Consider the following 21502-nt stretch of genomic DNA (forward strand, 5'->3'; position numbering starts at 1 on the left):
TTCGTTGACTTGCTCCGCATCAGCGATGGCAGTGCAGTAACGCCTCAAGACTACAATCGAATCTGTACCGTATGTATGCATGCAATGTGGAAGTTCTACTTGCTGCTTACGTAGTGCATTGGCTATTAATCGAGTGGCTACGCAGCAGCCGCATCTTGCAGGCTACAGTCGTCGTCTCCGGCACAAATGGCTACGATTGATTAGGGTGTGTGCCTCGCAGATGGCGCTATTTCACGAAGGTAAAGGGCTAGGTCTGACAGTCAACTGCCGAGTTCTCGACGCACAGTAGTAGATGAGAAACACCTCCTAGGTAGAAGCGTAGGTTTTCCATTTTCAAAACCAACTTTCATCTGTCAAAGATTAGTGAAAGAAAAAGAACTGAGTGCATGGCACAATGACCGATCGGAGAGAACATATTGCATTTCCTTTCCCTGAGGATTTGAAATGTTGTTTAGGGAATAAATGTCCACTTTTGTTTAAAGGTTCTAGAATATTACTAATCTGGCCAACCCACGTCATCATCTGTTATCATATCATGCAATTTTTGTTTGTTTGTTTGTTTGTTTTTATCATGCTGCTTCAAATCCCAATGTTGTTAATGCAGTGCAGCCATTAATTAATCTTTCTTTTTCTTGCCATCATATTGACCGATTCTGTGACGCGCTATGTGTATTTTTGGCATGGGCGCAGCCATAGTGGGTGTATCAGCCGACCCCCCCCCCCCCTCCGCACTCCCCCACCCCTCTCCCTACATTAGCACGCGCGCAGAATGAAAAACTGCTTTAGCCAATAGGCGTCTCGTACTGAGTGCGCGAATGCTTGCTTAGTGCGCGAACCTTTGTTACAAGTGCGTGTAAACATGTTGCCCCGGGGTGGGGGAGAGCAGGGGGGGTCGGCTGATACACCCACTATGGCTGCGCCCTGTGCCGTAAAATGTCTGCTGCCCTCAACGAACCCGAATCGGTCAATAGCATGGGCCCTGCCCCCTCCCCCCTTTTTTTTTGGTCTAAAACAAACAAACAAACAAACAACAACAAATAAAAACAAATTGGTGGGGAAAAATCGGACCAAAAAAAAAAAAAAAATCAGACACACACACACACACACTCACAAAAAAAAAAAAAAAAAATGGGACAAATCGTAACACCCATGACTTTTTTCAGGTTCCACCCTTACATTTTTTTTGAAGTGGGGAGGGGAATACAATTAACCCCTGATGACCTCTGACACCCCTTCTCTCATTTCATATATATATATATATATATATGTATATATATATATATATATACATATATATTTCTATATCAAGAATGCTTAAACAAAGATGAGCACCTTCAGCTTTTTTTCTTTCTCTCTCTCTCTTTCTCCCTCTATCTTTGTGAGAGCTGTCTAGAGTTAATTTGTATGTGTGTATGCTTGTTTCCTTTCTTAAGACAATTTGCTTTAATTTCATAAGTTCAGTTCAGTAATTCTCCACGAGAAGACTGCAAAATACAAGCTTTGCTTTTCAGCATGTCTCCACCATTTCCAACAACTTTAATTTAATTCAGTATAACCAGAAGGCCTCAGTATTTATTGTCAATTCACGATATTTTTCTTTGATACAACATTGTACTGAGTTTGTGTTACTATGCAGGCCTATATAAAATTTTTTTTGTTAATTGTTGGAAATTAAATGGAATGAAACTTTTTTCATGCATTTATTTTTTTTTTCTATTTCCAACACTAACATATACGGATATTTTACAGAAATTGAACTTGTGAATTAAATCACAACATACATAATAAAAAGATATGCATACAGAATATTGTAGGTATACGGTAATGCTGGAAATGGAGAGAAATGCTAAAAAGCAATGCTTGTGTAGAGTGCATCCCCCCCCCCCCCCCCCAAACACACACACACATAATACAATAAGTCTTGTATCATTTATATACTGCTAAATATATAAGAAGCAGAATTACAAGAGAAAATAAGATATGCATAATATATCAGGGCAATTACTCCCCCCCCCCCCCCTCCCCGGCTCTAAATACTGGTTAGTGGTAAGGTTAGAGCAAAGATTAGGGTTAGGATTAGGTTTAGGGTCAGGATTAGGATTAGGGTTAGGGTTAGGAGTTTGGGTTAGGGTTAGGATTAGGTTCAGGATTAGGATTAGGATAAGGGCCAGGGGAAGGGTCTGGGGTAATTGCCCAAGGGGTAATTGCCCTAGACCCAAGATATGGAAACCTAACTAACCTGGACAAATACCTACACTAAGTAGCTGACATGCTGGAAGAGAGAAGGAAGAGAGAGAGAGGGAGAGAGAGAGAGACTGATAACGTGGTGTAAAGATAAAAGATAGAAAACTAAAGCAAGACGAGAGTTAAATGGATGGTTGGAGCCACTCAGCAGTGATTGCTTTATTTTAGCAGAAAATAAAGTTGAATTCTCCGGTTCTTTTGCAACCATTAAAGGAGCAGCACAATTTTATGATTCCTTGATGTTATTATAATATAAGACATTAATTTTGGTATTGAGACTAAGATGAATTCTTATAAATAATCAAAAAGATGTTCTTCAAATTATTTTGAAAAGAACTAAAACTTGTTTGCTTTTAAACTTTCACAGAGATTATTCCAATATTTACATCCAGCAAATGTGTGTATATATACTGTATACATATATATATATATATATATATATATATATATATATATATATATATATATATATATATATATATATATATATATATATATATATATATATATATATATATATATATATATATATATATATATATATATATATATATATATATATATATATATAATATATAAGCATGTCTGTTAAATGAATACCCTTTAAGCATGGAGTAAGAGAATGAAAAGTTTTGGGTTCTTTTGGCGTCATAAGTTCACTTCAGGATGCAATAGGCAAAGGAGTTTATCATGACTACAATGAGTTTTCTTTGCACTGAGTTCTTTCTTTCCCTTGATGTTTGCCAAGAATCATCAGTCATTTCTAACAGCTGATACCTAAATTTTGTTAACCTGCAGTACATAACAACTTCATGCATGGATGTTTGGTACAAGTGTCCTTCAAAAGCAGTCTCTATTTTTATACCAGAAATAAAAAAAACAAACCAAAAACCAAAAAACAAAAACAACCAAAAACAACCACACACACACACACACACACACACACACACACGCACGCACGCACGTGTGTGTGTGTGTGTGTGTGTGTGTGTGTACCAGACTCGTGTGTACAGAATGTGCATGGCCAAAACCATACTACACACTGTACTTTGTACTTGGCATACATTCTGTTCACAAAAATACATGGTGTTTTATTTATGTACACAGAGTATGTTCTTGTCACAGCAAGGCCTATACAGTGAGATACCGACTCAATGCTGAAGTCCACTGGTGTCAGGAGATCTAAACTTAACATGTGCAGTGCAAAGAACTTTTAGTGAAGCATGTTTGGACACTAGAAAGTATTGTAAAGTTTGTATGTCAACTGATCTACACCTACAAAGACAGACACAAGTGCAGACAAAAATGCTGAATGCAAAATAATACAGAGGTGGTTGAGTTGTTTGTTGTTGTTGTTTTGTGTGTGTGTGTGTGTGCATGCACACACACAGACACACACAGACACACACACAAGCACACACACAACAAAACAATAACATGAGGACTTAATACAGTTACATACATGTACTTTGCTTGTATTCTTCTACTCTAGCTCCTGGATTTACTCTTTGAAACATGTACAGACTGATAATCTGAGAATAAATCAGATACTAGAGACAATTTGAATGTTAAGTCACCTGTCATAATGCTACAATGTCCATCTGCACATTAAAAATAAACATCTTGTTTATGATTCAATACTAGGTGTAATTTGCACACACAAGAGCCATTATAATACTTCAAATAGCCAATTTTCAATATCGTTTCAGTGTTGCCAAATTTGCACTGTCCTCCATACATCCTGCAAGTATATCCCAATTCACAACTCTCTCCATTTTTCTTCCTTCCCCACTTCCCTCTTGGTTTCTCATTTCAGCCCTTCCTTCCTTCTGAAATATATCACTTTCACTTATCTGCATGTATATGTAGTATTCTGTCCCACACAACGTTCTACAGCACATAAACCTGCTTTAATTTTGCAATTGACACGCATTTTATTATGTACATGTTTAGATGACATGTAGGGCCTATGTGTAAATGCTGATTATGTGAATGTTTGTGAAAATGAATTAAATCGATTAATTAAATTGATTACATAAACATAACCAATTTATGTTCTTGTTGAATACAACACAATTTTGATTACCATTATTATACTGGAATATTGTCCTTTAGTACAACAACTACATGTAGTGTATTTCTCAATAAATAACCGCTACATGAGTGTAAAAGGCATTTATTAAGACTACAAGTTCCACATTATTCTCCACTGTAATTTTTCCTCTCTCTCAATCCCTCAAACTTTCATGTCCTTTCACTAAGAAATAGGCTGTTGAACAGTTCATTACAAATGGAAACAACAGTCTTACTTGACACATATTTCTCAAGTTTAATTTCATATCAGGGCATGCACATAATACACACAAAACATATAACCATGCTTGTTCTGTAAACATAGAACAAGTGATATTTTTTTTTTTTTTTTTTGCACAACAAAGTCAATCACAAAATAATGTCCTTCTTTAATCCCACATGTCACTGTATCTTGTAAGCGTCATATTCACTTTTTCAAGTAGTCATGAAAACCGTGATATGTATCTAACAGCACAAGTCACAAGCGTCTGCTAAATTTGCAGTTATGTACTTGACATCTAGGGTGTGGAAAGTGACAACTGCCTTTCTTCACACAAGTTCCTAGAACCAACATATAGCACTACATCAGTGATCACAGTACATCATCTATAACATAGCTATGGCTATAATACTGTACCTACAGAATAAGGAGAAGTAACCAACATATGAGCTCAGGGTATGAATGTTGCCTTACAATACTGTAATTCACTCACTTAATTTGAGTTCCTTGACCTTACTTATCAATTCAGAAGTGTGATAAAAAGTAGTGTGTTCTTCTTCATTTTCTTTTCTTAAAGTGGAAAACCACTTTATAAAAGAATCATCTGTTTTAATTCTGTCTTCCGGACCATACGGACAGTCTCTTAAACAGACCGCATCACACAAACTGTAAACTAATACATGTCTCAAATATACTGCCGACCATTTTGACTTGGAGGTTTCTACATCAATTCAATATCTTGATACAGACATCACAACTTTATTTATATGGTTTTGCAATGACAAATTAAAGTCACACATTGTATGCTCTAAAGAGCAACACTCTGATTAGGTTTCAACCATATCATTCAAACCGTATTAAGATGTAGAATAGTATGTGATTACATTGGTGCTCTTTATTACAGATCCTTCATATCAACTCATCTATACAGACTGCTGTTTACATATTTATTACAATTTGTTGATGATTCAGATACAGAAAGATAGCAGTATTGTATCAAGTATACAGATGAATTCAAAACAGTATACCAGTACATCATAGTTCTCCAACATCATGCTTGATGGCAACAAAGCCATGAAGTCGATGAGACAATAAATGGTAATATTGATCAATTTTCAATTACAATTTCATCTTCATGCATTCAAACAAATATTCAACAAATGAGAAAGATAACTCAAAAGAGTGAACCACACATACCAATAATATGACAAGTCTTTTATCTTAAGGGCCACAATGTGTCCAATGTCTCGAACGAAACCCCTCTAGTGCAATATCAATCACACCCAATGTTTGTTTGTTTTTTCATCACAATCACAACTATAAAGATTTGTCCCTTTTTGTTTGCAACCAGACATTTCATTCAATGAAACACCAATCAAAAATATGACTAAATAGCAATTTTGACACAAAATTCAAATGCAATTTCCTGTTTTCATTCCAATATATAATCTTCCAAAAACTGTTTTCCCTTTTCATGCAGAGAAAACATTCTCTTTCAATGTACACAAAGTGATGAATTGTGTGGTGACACTAGTAATTATACGTATTGTGGCTGAAATACTGTAAATACGAGTAGGCAGCAGCAAGTGTTTTCATAATGCAATACACATGGCGTATGGACAGTTTCCTTCACTTCTTTTTTAAATGTGACTTCTGAGAATGACAGAGCATCAGTGAATATATATTGGTATAATCTGCAGATCCACCAAATTACATCATAAATTTCTAGTGGTCAGAATGGATGAAGTAAGCCACCTTATATACTGCAGACCTACGAGCGGACATGGGTAATGCTAGGATAGAGAAGGTGAAACAAGGGGGACAAATGTACAATGGTCTATAGATGTCACAGGAAAAAGGAACAATGTGTTACAGGTGTCCCTTTAGATGTCATCAATGTCAAAGTCTTCCTCCTCCTGCTTGGCTGGGGCCGGAGGTTGGCCTGGTTTGGTGTTGCTAGGTGATGTCACAGTCTCCACCTTCAGGCCAGCTCCTCCACGGTGACTGAAGGCCACCTAGAGGAATGAAAGAAAGAATTCATCGTGACTACCAAGTTGTCTCCATTGCAGTCGTCTTGAGCCACATTCACAAACAGGAGGCTTTTTCATTGTCGTTATAGTTGGTTTTTTTTTTAAATCTTGTTGTAAAAGAAAAAAGAAAAAAATAATAAACTACTTAGATGAAAATGAAGCGTTTTGATTTCCAGACTGTGCATGCCTAAACAATGACCAGAGCATGATCCTGGGCACCGTAGTTTTGCAGACTAAGTTTTGCAAGTAGCATTATAGGATTTTTTTTTTCTTATAACATTAACATAATGCTGTGTAGGGCAACTTGTCACCAGTTCTCCCTCCCCCCCCCCCCCCCAAAAAAAAAAAAAAAAAAAAAATCCGCCTGGACTGATTTTTTGTGTGTCTACATTTTTTTTTTTTTTTTTTTTTTTTGGTTTCACTTTGCAAAATTCAATTTTAAATAATGACCAATTCTGGGTGTGTGTGAAGGGGCCTTTTGTAACATCTGTGGGGCTCCCTCCATTCAATCAAATCTTGGATGTATGGCCAACTTGCTGGACAGGGAAATCTTAAAACAGTGAGTTTCTGTGCAACTCTGAACATCCAAAAAAAAAAAAAAAAATGAAAAGAAAAGTGTGAGTGGTTGATATTCTCCTGCAACAAGTTGCATGCTAGGGTTGCTGCATGATAGCATGTTTCACTGCTGAAATAACTGGTTCAGTCACAAAAGTTCTAAGTTTACATGTGCCAAGATGTCAGATGGGTTCTGCTTCTGACAAAGCAGCAAGAACATGTAAGCCAATCACCCATAGAAATACATCCACCAGCAAGCATTCATACATACATACAGTGTACCAACAACAAAACTAAACAATGATCAAAAGGGGTCTGTCGCATTGCTAAGGTTGGAGTAGTAGACAGGATACAGTAGAGACAGTCCGAGTGTCTCATCCTGCAGAAATAAATCATCAGCAGCTGTCTAATGCCTACCTCCACTTCCTCATCCTCGCTGGAATCCTCCTCCTCGGCCTCCTTCAGCCACTTGATGAAAGGAGCTGCCTTCTCATGGATCTGCTGAATCATCTCCTTGGATACATACTTCTTGCTGGGCTGCAGGCATTTGAATTAAAAGAGAAATTAAGTGTACCAGTTCACATTTCACTAAAATTATATTTTTCCCCTTTTGATAAATATTCACAGCATTCAAGAGACCATTTCCACATCATGTAGTCCAGTGATGTGAATGCAAGGCAACTTCTTTCATCACTTTTAGTTGTCTTTCTTTATCATTGTTTCATTTCCCTGACTTAAGTGGTATTTGAACAAGAATATTTTTTGTACAGAAAAATCTTGACAAACTGCAAAATTCACAATATTCTTTGTTGGGCAACAAACTTAAACTTCAAACAAATTTAACTTTCTCTTTCATATGGAAGGAGGAGTGAGATATCATCTATTAACAAGAGTCTCTGCTACATTAAAGACCCCATAGCATGGGGATACATGCAGTCGGAAGGCTGGCCCAGTTCGGATATGTTTGAGAATCTCCGTAATGAATTGTGTACATCTTTATCACTGATCTCTATTTAAGTACACACACAGCTGAACAATCTTGACTGGTGTCAAATGGTACCAACCAGCGTACACTTCTATGCACACATTTGCTGACACGTGGCTGACGGCGCTAATCGTAGATTTGAGTGTACCCCAGTGGGTAGCAAATGAAGACAGATTTAATCTGACCACACATGTTTCCCCAGGCTACTGGATCTTTAAGAAAAAGTACAGTGACATTTCACTTATTGATCATACTGATGAGACACTATTCTCATCATGGTAAATCTCTCACGATAATCATCCTCACCTTAGCTGCCCATGCAATAATGACCTCCTCCTCGACGAGGTCCAGGTCATAGATGGTCTTTAAGATGATGGGGACCTTTGGGATCAAGGTCTTGGAGTGGAGGGAGATGACCTGTTCCAGACCACCAAGAAGGTATTTCTGGGCCTTGGTGTTGTCGGTGACAAACTACCAGATAGAGGAAAAAGGCAGATAATATTTCATCTTGAATAAACACTGGTTAATAAGCCTGAAACTTTTGCTATGTTTTTGGGCTTAAACAGACGTGTACAGTTATACATGAGTATCTACACGATATATCAAATATCTTCTACTCAAGTTTGTTAAGTCTGTGATGCTGTGACATAAGTAATCGTGTCCCTCATAACCAATCAGAAATTTGCAAATGGACATCATGAAAATTATATCTTACAGTCAAGATATAATTCTCAGAAGGGCTCAAAATTCATCTTCCAACATTTGGAATTTGCTTGTAATACATCCAAAGGGTCTACTGAGGAAGTAATCTGGCTGACAATATTTACCAGAATAGGAGTGTTTTTTAGTATTTTGAGCTCAACTGTGTAACATAATTTCAGTCGTATGCAACCAGATTTTATTCCTGGAGCGACCTCCCCATTTTGCAGTGGGTAGATAGAATGTTACGTGATGATCGATCATGCCCTAGCCATCACATTTTCCAAGAAGCTGCATGTGATTCACTCTAGCATAGAGGATCGGAGGATACTGCTGTGACAAGACTTGTTGATTATCAATAATCAATTATTAATTTTGTCCGTTTTTGTCATTACCTGTGAGTGAAATTGTGTTACTCTAGCATTACTTTCACACTGCTTATGTACAAGTGTACATTTTAGAGCAAAAAATTGACAATTCTGCAGGCAAATGAGAACTATATTTTCCCTTTAAGAGAGTCTTGTTACATTGTTAGCATTCTTTAGGAATAAAACAACAAGCAAACCATGTGAGCTTTGATGTGAAGCACAATCTATAGACATGACTGGATGCTACCATACAAGCATCCATCAGTAGATATATGGACATGTGAAAAGCAACTCCTTGATCGACTCATGGGATCCAAGCTAACTCTCATCCCATTTCTGACGATGCATACTGATGATGAAACATACTAAGAGTGCAAAAATTTCTACCATTCCAGTGACTTGAAGGGGACAAATCTTATCTTGTTCACCACGATCTTCATCTTGGGTAAGTGCCATGCTTACAAGCATTTAGTTACTGCTGTAAAACCAGAAATTTTCTTGTGCATGCATTTTATGTGAATTGTATGAGAAGCCACAATACGCGAAAGTAAAATGCCCGCTAAAGCTTCTTTCTACAAAATGCATTGTATAAGTGTGGCAATTTGTGAAATTTTCATGCCGCAAATGTTTCTTCTTTTACATTACCTACATATGTAGACTCTCTCACTGCTTGGCCCTATACAGACAGCTTTGTGAGGTCAAAAGGCATCCATATCAGAGATGACTACTCCACTTACCCTAGCAAAATGCAGCTTGTACTGCTTGAGCTGCTTCAGCACGTTTTCATCCAGCAGCAGCTCGACGAGGACGAGGGCAGCCTTGTCCTTCACCTCCAGACGCTCTGCTTCCCCCAGGAAGTCTTTGTCCACACCCTTTGGGAGACCCTCTTCTTTCTTGGCCTTGGTAGAGTAAGAGAGAGGAGGCAAGTCCATCAATTCTTACATAAAGGTAACTCCCATTCTAAAAAAGTCCTTGGGACTGGCAGTTTTCTTTCACTACATTGAAATTTCTTTATAGCTTAACAATAAAGTATGTAACTGAAAAAAAGGTAGTAATTTTGGGACCTTAATTTTTACTTCATTGCAAGAAGAGTTTCGTTATAACTGTGTTTGTTGTTAACAGGAGTGTATTGTACTGGGATATCCAAATGTTTTACTTATAATGAGTATTGCACGAGTTTCCAACTTTTCTTCCATATCCTGGTGATATTCTGCACAAGTGATATTTTCCATGAGTGATGCTGCATGAAGTAATGATACTCCACATGAGTTCAGAGCTTCACACAAATATCAAATTTCCTGATGTTTGGTGAAATACAGCCATGTCATTGCCGAGAACACCCTTGTTGTGGGAATTACCACAAGGATGGCATTGTTAATTTGGCCACAAATGTGTAAATTCTCTGTAGCAGATAGGAAACAGGAAGGAATTTCAAGTATCTCTATCTTCTTTACTTCCCCTCTTGTACTTTGAACTTGATTTATCAATTGAATCTTACAGGCAGGATTAAAAAAAGTGATGTACTGTATCAACTAGTTAGGTGCATGCACAGCAAGGAATTTCATACAACTGCAATCTCTACTTGAGCAATGCTTGTGGCACCTTTCTGTCACATTTCAGGGAGTCATTGTACTTGGTGCAATGTGTTTGAGACTATCTATGGACTTTTGACACAAGCCCACTAACAAAAGACTATCAATAATGTCTGTAAAAGATGTTAGGCTAATCAAAATTTTAGTGGACTTCCATGAACATAATAATTTGTTTTTTTTGGTCTGGCTTTTCAAAGATAAGACTCTCAAGAATATCTCCTTACCTTGACAAACTTGTAAAAGATGTCCAGTCTCTCTTGTTGAGTTTTCTCAAGGTCATCGTTGAGGGTCAAGCCTTTGGCTCCTCCGGTCAATGACTGCATTCTTTGGTTCACAGCATCCTCACTGGTATCAACAGACCACTCATAATCCTGTGAGATGAGAGACAATGTGGCCAATGATGATGAAACAGTCAAAGAATCGTTGCACCTGGGCCTGTCTGGTATCACAGCTAGAACAGATCGTTTCACTGGAATATTCGCTTAGATCGACGTGGAACAGTCAAAGTGAAATCTAAAGTGATACCAAGACGGATGTTGACCCACTTACTAAGTCTTTACCAGATGCAATTTTATGCGGAAGCTGAGATATTTCCACACACCAGTATAATCCACTTGTCAATCACTAGACACACACACTCTAGTAAAACTTCTCCAATTTTCAAGTCACAATTCAAAATAACATTTTTGTGTCAGCAATAGCCTACCAGTCAATACATGATGTGGGTCAAACTTATGTGCACATGGTAGAAAGGTTGGATGAATACTACACACACTACAGCATTTGTGTCTTCCTTATTTGGGAGAGAGGAAGAACATAGGGTGGTGAAGTAAACATACCTGATCTTGTGGGGAAACATGAAATGCACATAAATCAAATGATATGGGGGTTGTAATATGTGACCCGCGACAACGGTTTCAGGCAAAAGTCGCAAAAGCAAATTCCCTCCTAGGCGGGGTACAAACATTTTGACCATTATTTTTGTCGATTTTGGGTTTCTGCAGAATTTGAATCTTTGATATGTTTTCTACATATACACTAAATTTCACAGCATAACACTCAGTTTTTCCTACCGAAAATGGAATTTTAAACACCCTATGTTGGAGCGCACTCGTCAGTTTCGATCTTCTTTCGAACGCCGCGCCACTATGCCCAGAGAGTGTTGCTACGGCGCGGCATCTCGCGTGCGATTGGATAGTGCGTCGCACACATTTACATAGTTCGGCTTTCAGAGATACGCCTCGCAGCGTGTCGGAAATGTTTTGTCCACGCTAATTACGCACGCATGCTCCATTGTTGGTGCTACAATAGATACCAGTACGCTCGGTCTTTAGTGTAAGCTCTTCGTTTGGCTTTCTATCCGAGCTTTTTTTACCGCAATGTTTGACAACGGAATTAGTGAAACAAAAGTGAACAGCAACACTATATAGGCAGCACTAACTTAATGTGAAAATAGATATGATAGGGAACATGATTTAAGAGTATCAGAGTGGCAAATTGCCACACAAATCGTGCAACGCACGATCGGAAACTGACTTGTTGATACTGTGCGTGTAGTAAATATGACAGCAGGTTGACTCATAAATGACCAGTATTCAAATAATACACTGTCGTAAACGTCAAAATTGCACCAAACTAAGTAAAGTCGTGTTTGTTTGTTTGCTTGCTTGCTTGTTTACTGCACAACGCAACACATGTACAGCTTTAAAAGAAAAGAAACTACAGAAAGCATGACCCTTTTCAACCTTCTGCCTTCGAAAGGATCCCCATGATAAAATTTACAAGACAAATCAAGCACTATAAAAACGTGATTTGTAAAGATGTGGAAACGAATGTGCTACCCGCTCCCGTAACGTATACACAAGGGCATAGCGTGTGGATGCCATTGAGTAATACGTGCACCATGCACACGTAACCAGCAGCTTGTAGTTATTGTATCCGCCATCTTGAAAGACGTACTGGTAAACAAACCCGAGCGAAACGCATTGTGCATTCGGCTCCATACGCTGAGTTCCGAGGAAGGTGCCCGGGAAATTTGACTCTCTCAGTGAGCCAATCAGAAGTCGCTGTGGTTGCTAGAGGCGGAGCTTAATCTCGATTGGCATCATTGTACAGATGGGTGATTCTCACCTCGCATCGCCGCCTGGCATTGTCTTCAAGCATGAGGGGAATCTTCAAAGCCCGTTTTCTCACAATTTTGTCTGGCTAACAAATCAAAAAGTGCATTATATTTCGCTTCATATGACCACTCACAGTACCGGAGAATACAAGTGTTTTATATCAATGTAAAGCTTAGGAAATGGGCAATTTGATTCAATGAAAAAAGGAATTTTCAAAATTTCTGACTTTTGCCTGAAACCGTTGTCGCCGGTCACATATATGAGTTGGAAAAAGAGCTGTGTAGTACACTCTCCTGGAATCTCAAGAGATGAGAGGGGGAGGGGGTAGAGGAAGGGGGTAGGAGGGAAGGTGTACCTCAGCGGTATCGTTGAATTCCTCCTCTTCCTGGCAAGCATCACCCTCGCCATTCTGGTGCTTGGACTTTGAACTTTTGGTCTTGCGCGTAGTCTTGGAGGAGCCAGCACTGCGGGGGTCATGCTCCGGTGGGTTTTTGATGATGAAAGTGCTCAGCTTGTGCCGTAGGTCCACCATGCCGACATGACCACACGCAATGCAGCGCTGCCCAATAGCACCCCTCTTGACCACCTGAATCGATCACATAAAACAAGACTCAACGTCACATCCTGTTTCACATTTCCCACTGGGTCTGCTGGTGGAGCACGAAAAAGTCTTGTTTAGCTCTTCAATTTTCAGGCTTATGACAAAGAATTTCTGCAATTTCTTCAGATATTACCACACTAGAGCTTAAGAACCTTCTCTTCCCTCTTGTCACACTAACAGTCGCCATATGTACACTTGGCGAGCCTAATTCAGAAAACTGCATATTGCAACTGGATACCTGACATTTCCTATACTCAACCCATGGTGGACATCACTGTGATCTTGACTTACTCTTTTTGTTTTGTAATTTCACTTTAGCAAATACTATTGACATTGGAAATGCAAGCAGGGCTTCCCAAGCTTCTCTTTTAACTTAATAAGGCACATCAATCTGATATCAAGATTCATACTACTTTCTGACACCTCCATGTTTATATTTAATGACTGAACAGCAACTAACTAAATAAGTTATGAAGCTAAAAAATATACATGCCTGTTCAAATGTCCCAAACCGCTTACACAGACAATTCAATGTTCTTCCTATTTACTCGTGCCTGGAGTATGCTCCAATACTTCCCCCACAATATTTTACGCATGACACTTCTACTTGATGAATACATGTTGGGCCGCTAAGTTTGGTTAAATCACAAGTAAATTACACACTGCATAAATACATCTCATACATCAGTACAACGAGTACTCACCAAAAAAGTTTCTGGGTTCTCACAGGCTGGGCAAAGGACATAAGCTTTGATGAAGTCATCCAACAGGTCTTGCAGCTTGCTAGCATCATGTGAGCCATTTACAATGAAGCGATTATTCTTGAAATCAAATTGAGTTTGGGCGCCAAGCTCACAGCCAAAGAATTTTGTTGGATCTGAAATGGGCAATGGAGGATCAGTTTTAATAAACACCGCTCACATATAATATACTTTTCCTTAAAAAAAAATAATAATGATAAATAAATGACAAATACAAACTCCAGCATATGGTGACTGTAGCTGAAGCAAAATTGGTGCCTTGAGGTAGGCTGCAATGACTGCTATTGTGAGAAAGCAACAGCTGATACTTGGCAAACTGTGGATCACATCATGGGCTGTCTGTGCACACAACAAACGTCCATGTGTGTCAAATCTCAATTGATCCCTGCACACTCCCTTGAATGTTAGATTAACCTCAGTAATGTGTCAATCAAATCTTACATTTTGTCTGACTGAATACTGTCTACTTGTAAGATTCATATCCATTGTAAGCCATGGTGGATTGAGTATTGAATGAACAAAGCTATGATCTATTGCTTCAATTGCTGACTTCTCTGAACAACACAAGACCCTATAGCAATGAATGTAGTATCTTTCGTATTTTGAAGGGGGGGGGGGGAGCAAAATGCTAATAAAATATTTTCATTCATGACATCTTAATCTGACATTTTCAGAAATTTTCATTTCCAATAAAAAACTAGAAATGTCGCTACAGCGACTGGTTATACCCCCGCCAAACAACATTTCATAAGCTTTGGTCAAAAAACTGAGGAAGTAGTTAAATCCGCAAAATCTTTCCTTGATCTTCTGCCATTAATATGCCGTTACCATGGCAACATACTTTCGGGTACTGTCGAAAAATGCGTCTTGCACATCTACAACCAAAGGCACACATCTGTAAGTTTCATGGAAATTGGGCAAAAACTGAGGAAGTAGTTTGCAACACAAAATTTTCCATCATTTTGGCTCATAATATGTGAGCTGTTACCATGGCAACATACTTTTTGTCACTGTCAAGAAATGTGTCATGCTGACCTATATCCTAAGACAAACATTCAATATGAATTCCATGAGAATTGGAAGAACACTGATGAAGCAGTTTTGCCATGAAGCATTTTGCCCTATATTTTACCAATAACATGCCGTTACCATGGCAACGCATTTTTTGCCACTGCGGAAATATGTGTCTTGCACATTAACATATTCAGATGAACATCTGTACCTAATTTCATAAAAATTGATCAAAAACTGTGGGAGGAGTTCGCGACGCAAGATTTGTACCCACTTTTGCCCATAATATGCTGTTACCATGGCAACGTACTTTTGGGTACTGTCAAAAAATACGTCTTGCACATCTACAACCCAAGGCACACATCTGTGCCAAGTTTTATGGGAATCGGTTGAAAACTGAGGAAGTAGTTCGCGACGCAAGATTTGCAACGGACCGACCGCCCGCCCGACCGTCCGCTGATTCCTATATACCCCCTTCAAACTTCGTTTGGCGGGGGTATAAAAACCAGACATAAAACCAGGATTTTGATTAATGCACAAATGCTTCGGTAGCTTGGCAATCATGACGTACAGGCCACAGTCCATAGCATGAGGACAGACAGTTTGTAAATTGGAGGTACAACAGATACATGTATACAGACCTCCCAACCCTACTGACTGAAAAATAGGAATGACTTGGCTCATAAATGGGAAAACAAGAATAGTTCCCATATGAGTGTGTAGTGAATTCATCAAGAAAAATAGGAAAATCCTATTGAAACAAGAGCTGAGAATGATCAAAATTTAGAATGGTTGAGAGGCCTGTGTATATCTTTACCTGACAATGGTTAAGTTGAGAGCATTAATACCTACGAGCTGAAGTCAACATAAAAAGATTTAAGATGGCCACTGTATCTCTGGAAAGTGTTAACATTTAGGGAAGTGCACAGTGATCCTTCTTCACATCCTGCTTCCCTTTCAGATTTTTATATGAACTCATGTGTAGAACATCTTGGGAGATGGTAATATAGCTTCATTAGCTATTAGACTAGAAAAACACCAGGTACTCACACGTGGGTGGCCTACTCAAGGATTTGCCAATCTCCACCATGTTTGTGATGACAGTTTTGATGCCATTACCACTTCCCTCGACCTGCAGCATCAACAACAAAAGAGATGTGACAATGGTGAATGGGACGCTCAATCTATGAAACTATTAATTTAAAAAAAAAAAAAAAAAAAACTAGAAAAGCACTCGGAGAGCACAGACCTCTGCTAAGTGCATTTCCACCCGTACACGAATGCTGAAAATCGTCCAAGGTTAAATAAGCCTTGTGTTTACCTCATCAGCTTCATGCTGCGCCATGCCTTGAGCAGAGCACGCCTTTCAGTGCTTGTATGTATGCAAACCTCAAATACATGCAGCTTGAACTCCCCAAGTTCATTGACCCCATTTGCCAAAAGATAAAAAAAAAAAATCCTTAAAAAATCTGTAAAAATTCCTGGATCACTACCAACATTTAATCATCAGTTCTTTGTGTCATTATCAACTTTCCTGGAAATTTCACCAAAATCCGTTCACAACTTTTTGAGTGATCTGCAGACAGACAGACAAACAAACAAATGCCAAACAAATACATTATCTTCCTCCTCGGGTGAGGTCATAATATGAGAAAGAAACAAGTACAGTACTGTCCTTCAACATCCAAACACCAATGCAAACAAAGAAATGAAAAGTGCATGAAAGACTACACGATTTCTGTCATGCATTTTTGCTAATGTGCCTGACCTTGGCTAAGAGACGTGGCATCTTGTAGCGGTAAAACTGGTCAGTGACCGCTCGGTTAACGTTGAGAGACATTTTGACCACGCTAGCTGTCTTCTAATGTTGTGATGATAATGGTGTTTACTAGGCCGCCTGGTACAGCGATGATTTGGACGTATGGAATATTGCGCCTGTGACGACATAAACCTGTCTGGGGGTTGCTTCTGGACTCTACAGGGATGCCTCTGGCACTGGGCACAGGTGAATCTCACCAACAGTGGTTCTGGCAGGGAAGAAACAGAGTAATTTATTTCATTTCATTCATTTATTTCCACATTAACAACAACAACCATTAGGGCCTACAATTTCAAGTCATAGTATTAACATATTCATTGTGGGGGACCAGGGATGGGAAAAGGCATCACAGTAAATGTAATGGGAAATAGTCAGTTTTAACCAGTTATCTTTAAATCGGTAATTCAATTTTTCAACCCATGCATGTATTCCTGACACATGATTTATACTGGTATAACAGTTTAATTAAAGCAATGAATTATGCAACAAATCACCGTGCATCAAATATGATGAATGGGAAGAGGCTACGGGACCTTTATGTGTTCAAGATTATAACGATAGAATTAGACCCATGACTCAGTGGGTCTAGCACTCAGTGGAGTACTAGGCCTATCGCAAGTTTACCATCCACGCATTTACACTGACAATAATATCAGCCAAGTATTTTGCATCATAGGCATGTAGTAGTACAACTTGTAGGCCCGATATCTTATCACCCATAGAGCAAAAGCATTGTAGAATTTGTAGCAACAGTGCATTCCAAGTTTGGCGACATATTTGACCATGCCTGTGATTTCAAGAAGAAAATGAAAATGTGAAAATTGTGTGCCATACTGATCCCTTCTTCTTTCAGAGCAAAATAGACTATTAGAGTATGTCTCAACTCTATAACGTTAGAATCTATCTTCTTTATTGATGATTAATCTGTAACTTCACATAAGTCACATACATTATACTGTACATGCATAGATCTACATTGCAAATGGGCATTTCCATAGTAACCAACTTAAAAGCCTTTTTAAACCATTACACCTACTGTACTTTTCACTTTCAGGGATATTGGGCTATTTTAGTTACGTTTCTAAATGTTTTTACTTTTACACTATAAATTGTGCCCTCCCCCACCCACCCAAATTACAATGATGATTTTCTGCGAATGCATTGAGAGATAGCTTTGCCCTAAAACTGATCCAAACAAGAAATTTATTTCATAATTAGAACTTATGGCTTATGCAAAAATGACAGACAATTGGGCCGTGGGGGCAAACGCACTGCATACTGGGCACACTGTCACTGGACTTGACTCGCCAAACATTTTGGTCAGTCCAAGGCAAAGACATGCAAAGCGGCACATCGCATGTTTACGAAAGGGGGGAGGATCGGTTCTAACGTTAGACATCTAGACAACAGATTTATACATTGTTATAGTTATACTCAAAACTCAACAGACTGAAGCTAGCTAGGAGTCAGGACTCTAACCATAGGACCACAGGAACACGTTGAAATGTGTTACGTTCACACAACGAGAGTATTGTCTATATTGAGACATCTGGACATTTTTAAAACATGTTCAGACAGACACAGACATTACTCTTCGAAATTGAAGTCATAGATTCATTAATTCTAACTTGTCTACATCATAACTTACTGTTAAAACTGCAAAAAGACATAAACACGACGAGGTGTAGAATGTTTACGAAGAAAAGCGGAATGACTTCGGCTGCCTTTTGTCACGGACGAACTTGGAATTCGCAGAAGGAACACGCGTGCCCACAAACGATATCGTATTTTCTGTCCACGCTACCACTCAGTTCAGGTTCAAAAATGTTGACAAATGCCTGTGATAAGGACAAAAAACGAAAGAGTACCGACATGTAATTTCATTGAAAATAACAAAACCACTAATTACAGTACAATCGGTGAAAGGAGCGAGGAATGAACACATTTTTAACGATTATCTTACTTGAGGGATACGAGCACCACGCAATACGCTCTGTCATGGAGAATGAAGCTTCGATGCTGATCCTACAGCAGCATGGGCACGGGTACACTTGCACGGGCCCATCCACTTGCACACAGTTACTACGCATCTGTACACGCATATATGCATAAAACATATGCCTCGCTCGTTCCCTTGTGTTCTAGTATCTTTTACTTTTTTACGTGCAGGGAGGAGGGAAGATTTTTCTACGCAGTACAACATACACGTCAAAACTAGATTACAAATCCAGCTGTTTGCAATGATAATTTGTCTGTGGTCATTCAATCCTTTGATTTTCTTTCTTAATTTTTTTTTTTCTTCAAAGCTAAGATCTGATCTATGGAGTTGGACCCCAGTTTTTGGAAAGATATTTGCTTTTATAAACTAACATGATATACTCTAAAAGAAAAATTCGGATGTGCATGGGTACTCAACATCCATCATTACATGGCTTATTGACATTTATTGATAACGTCATGAGGCCTCAACTATACAACAAGGCAGGGACAGGACTTTTTTTGAGAGAGGGGGTGCTGCGGGACACGTGTGGGACGGGGGGGGGGGGGGGTCAAGGTCAATATCACCCCTCCTTATCTATTATAGACGTTACATCGGCCCTATACATTTTGGACTTTCTGCCGGAGTGTCTAATGAAATAAAGTTATGTCCATCTCCTGCTTTTTTAAACCGTAGTTGATATATCAAACACTTCATGGTGATGAATGCTGATGAATGCTGGTTAGGTTCCGTTTCCCGCCATGGTTTCCCTGTTTGTTTGTTTGTTTGTTTGCTTGTTTGTTTATTAAATGTTTTGATTTGTTTGTTTCCTGGCCTCTCTTTCTCTTTTACGGGCATATTAAAATGTACGTCTGCCAGAGCATTGGCAACACTGAAGAGGCTACCCTGGATAACTAAGACTTTACTACTACTACTACTACTACTACTACTACTACTACTACTACTACTACTACTACTACTACTACTAAAATAACACAAACAGAACAAACCGGAACAAAAAACTATAGAATGAATTAGCTTAAATGATAATGAGTTTATTACAGGAAGGCACCATGATTTTGCAATACATTCTCATAGCTTCTCATAAGGTGTTTTGTCTTGAATAGAAGCACATTGCTTCATGATATTTGGAAGACCATTCCACATTTTAACGGGTCAAATTAACAACTTATTGTGCATTGCAAAAACTCACCCTTGATTTAAAATTGGGTTTTTGTACATAAATTTCCACTGTTTTCAGTGTACAGCATGTATACTTTTATACCTCATTTTCATTTTTTTTTACAAGAAGAGTATGGCAATATAATACTTTTAAACAAATACAAAACAGTTTGAGTTTTGTTAATATCAGACCCTTTCAAGACATTTGAATTTGATAATAAGATGGGCAATTTGTGGTTTTGAGTTTTTTATTATTCTTATTTCACGCTTCTCAAGATTTAAAATTCCATTTTAATGACATGAATTGATGCACTGTTCACCGCCCAAATAATATTGCAGTAAGGTAAGGTGTGGCAAGATCAAGGTTTGATAAAATCTAATGTGAATATTCAAGATTCAATCATGTAACATAATTATACATTGTATACTACCTAATTGTGTTACTTGTTAAGGAAATAAATTTATTTGAATTGAATTGATAAAAATATCAAAAGGGAAACATGTTTTAATTAGCCTATTCATAACACCTGTCTTCCTTATTTTCACACATCATACGGTATCAATAATTAAGTCCATTCCATGTTGATTTATCATAAAAAGATATTGAGATTTTTTTTTTTTTTTTTGGCAATTGACTTTGACCTTAAAAAGATTTGACCTCGTGGCCAAAGACAATGAGACGATCTTTACCTGGTAATGGATAATACATGTAAATACTTTCAAGTACTGCAGAGATATGGAGGAAAGAGTGAAATTTTATGAATTCAGCCTTGATATTTGACCTTTGACCTTGAGCGTGTGCACCCAAAATTGATAGGCACACTGTATCCACTCATATGATACATACATAATCTAATGACAAGTTTCATTTGGATACCTCAATCGGTTCTTAGTTATGTTGGTTATGTTGTCGGAAAACTATTGATTACGGACAGGACGGATGGACAGACAGAAGGATGGACAGAGGGATGGACGGACAACCAGAAAAGAGAATACCTCAAGTGACACTTCATGGTGGAGGCATGAAACAGTCAGGAACTCAGAACAAAAACAAACAGACCAACACCCACTACTGACTACAAAATTCATTTGCACTGTGGAAATTAAGAAAGGGACTGCTACAAAGTCTAACTTTTATTACGTTTCTGCTGTACTAGATGACCGACGCAACTGATTCCTCGGAGCGGAGACCATTGCACTGAAGCTAGGAGCATTACGTCATTCTCCCAATTTCAACATGCGCGCGCGCGTCTCGCTAAAGTAC

At 38.5% G+C, this 21502-nt stretch overlaps 1 protein-coding gene across 1 annotated transcript; it reads right to left on the bottom strand.

The window, feature by feature from the left end:
* Positions 1 to 4549: 4549 nt before the first annotated feature.
* Positions 4550 to 19143, bottom strand: LOC140233269 (eukaryotic translation initiation factor 5-like). The gene is made up of 11 exons (XM_072313384.1): positions 19042 to 19143; positions 18727 to 18916; positions 17028 to 17286; positions 16310 to 16391; positions 14192 to 14364; positions 13242 to 13472; positions 10991 to 11137; positions 9912 to 10073; positions 8414 to 8578; positions 7540 to 7659; positions 4550 to 6552 (listed from the first exon to the last, which is right to left on the bottom strand). The coding sequence occupies exons 3-11, from the start codon at positions 17097 to 17099 to the stop codon at positions 6421 to 6423; spliced, it is 1284 nt and encodes a 427-aa protein (XP_072169485.1). The 5' UTR covers positions 17100 to 17286; positions 18727 to 18916; positions 19042 to 19143; the 3' UTR covers positions 4550 to 6420.
* Between the last annotated feature and the right edge of the window lie 2359 nt (positions 19144 to 21502).

Source organism: Diadema setosum, chromosome 1 (assembly GCF_964275005.1).
Source record: "Diadema setosum chromosome 1, eeDiaSeto1, whole genome shotgun sequence".
Taxonomy (NCBI): Eukaryota; Metazoa; Echinodermata; class Echinoidea; order Diadematoida; family Diadematidae; genus Diadema; species Diadema setosum.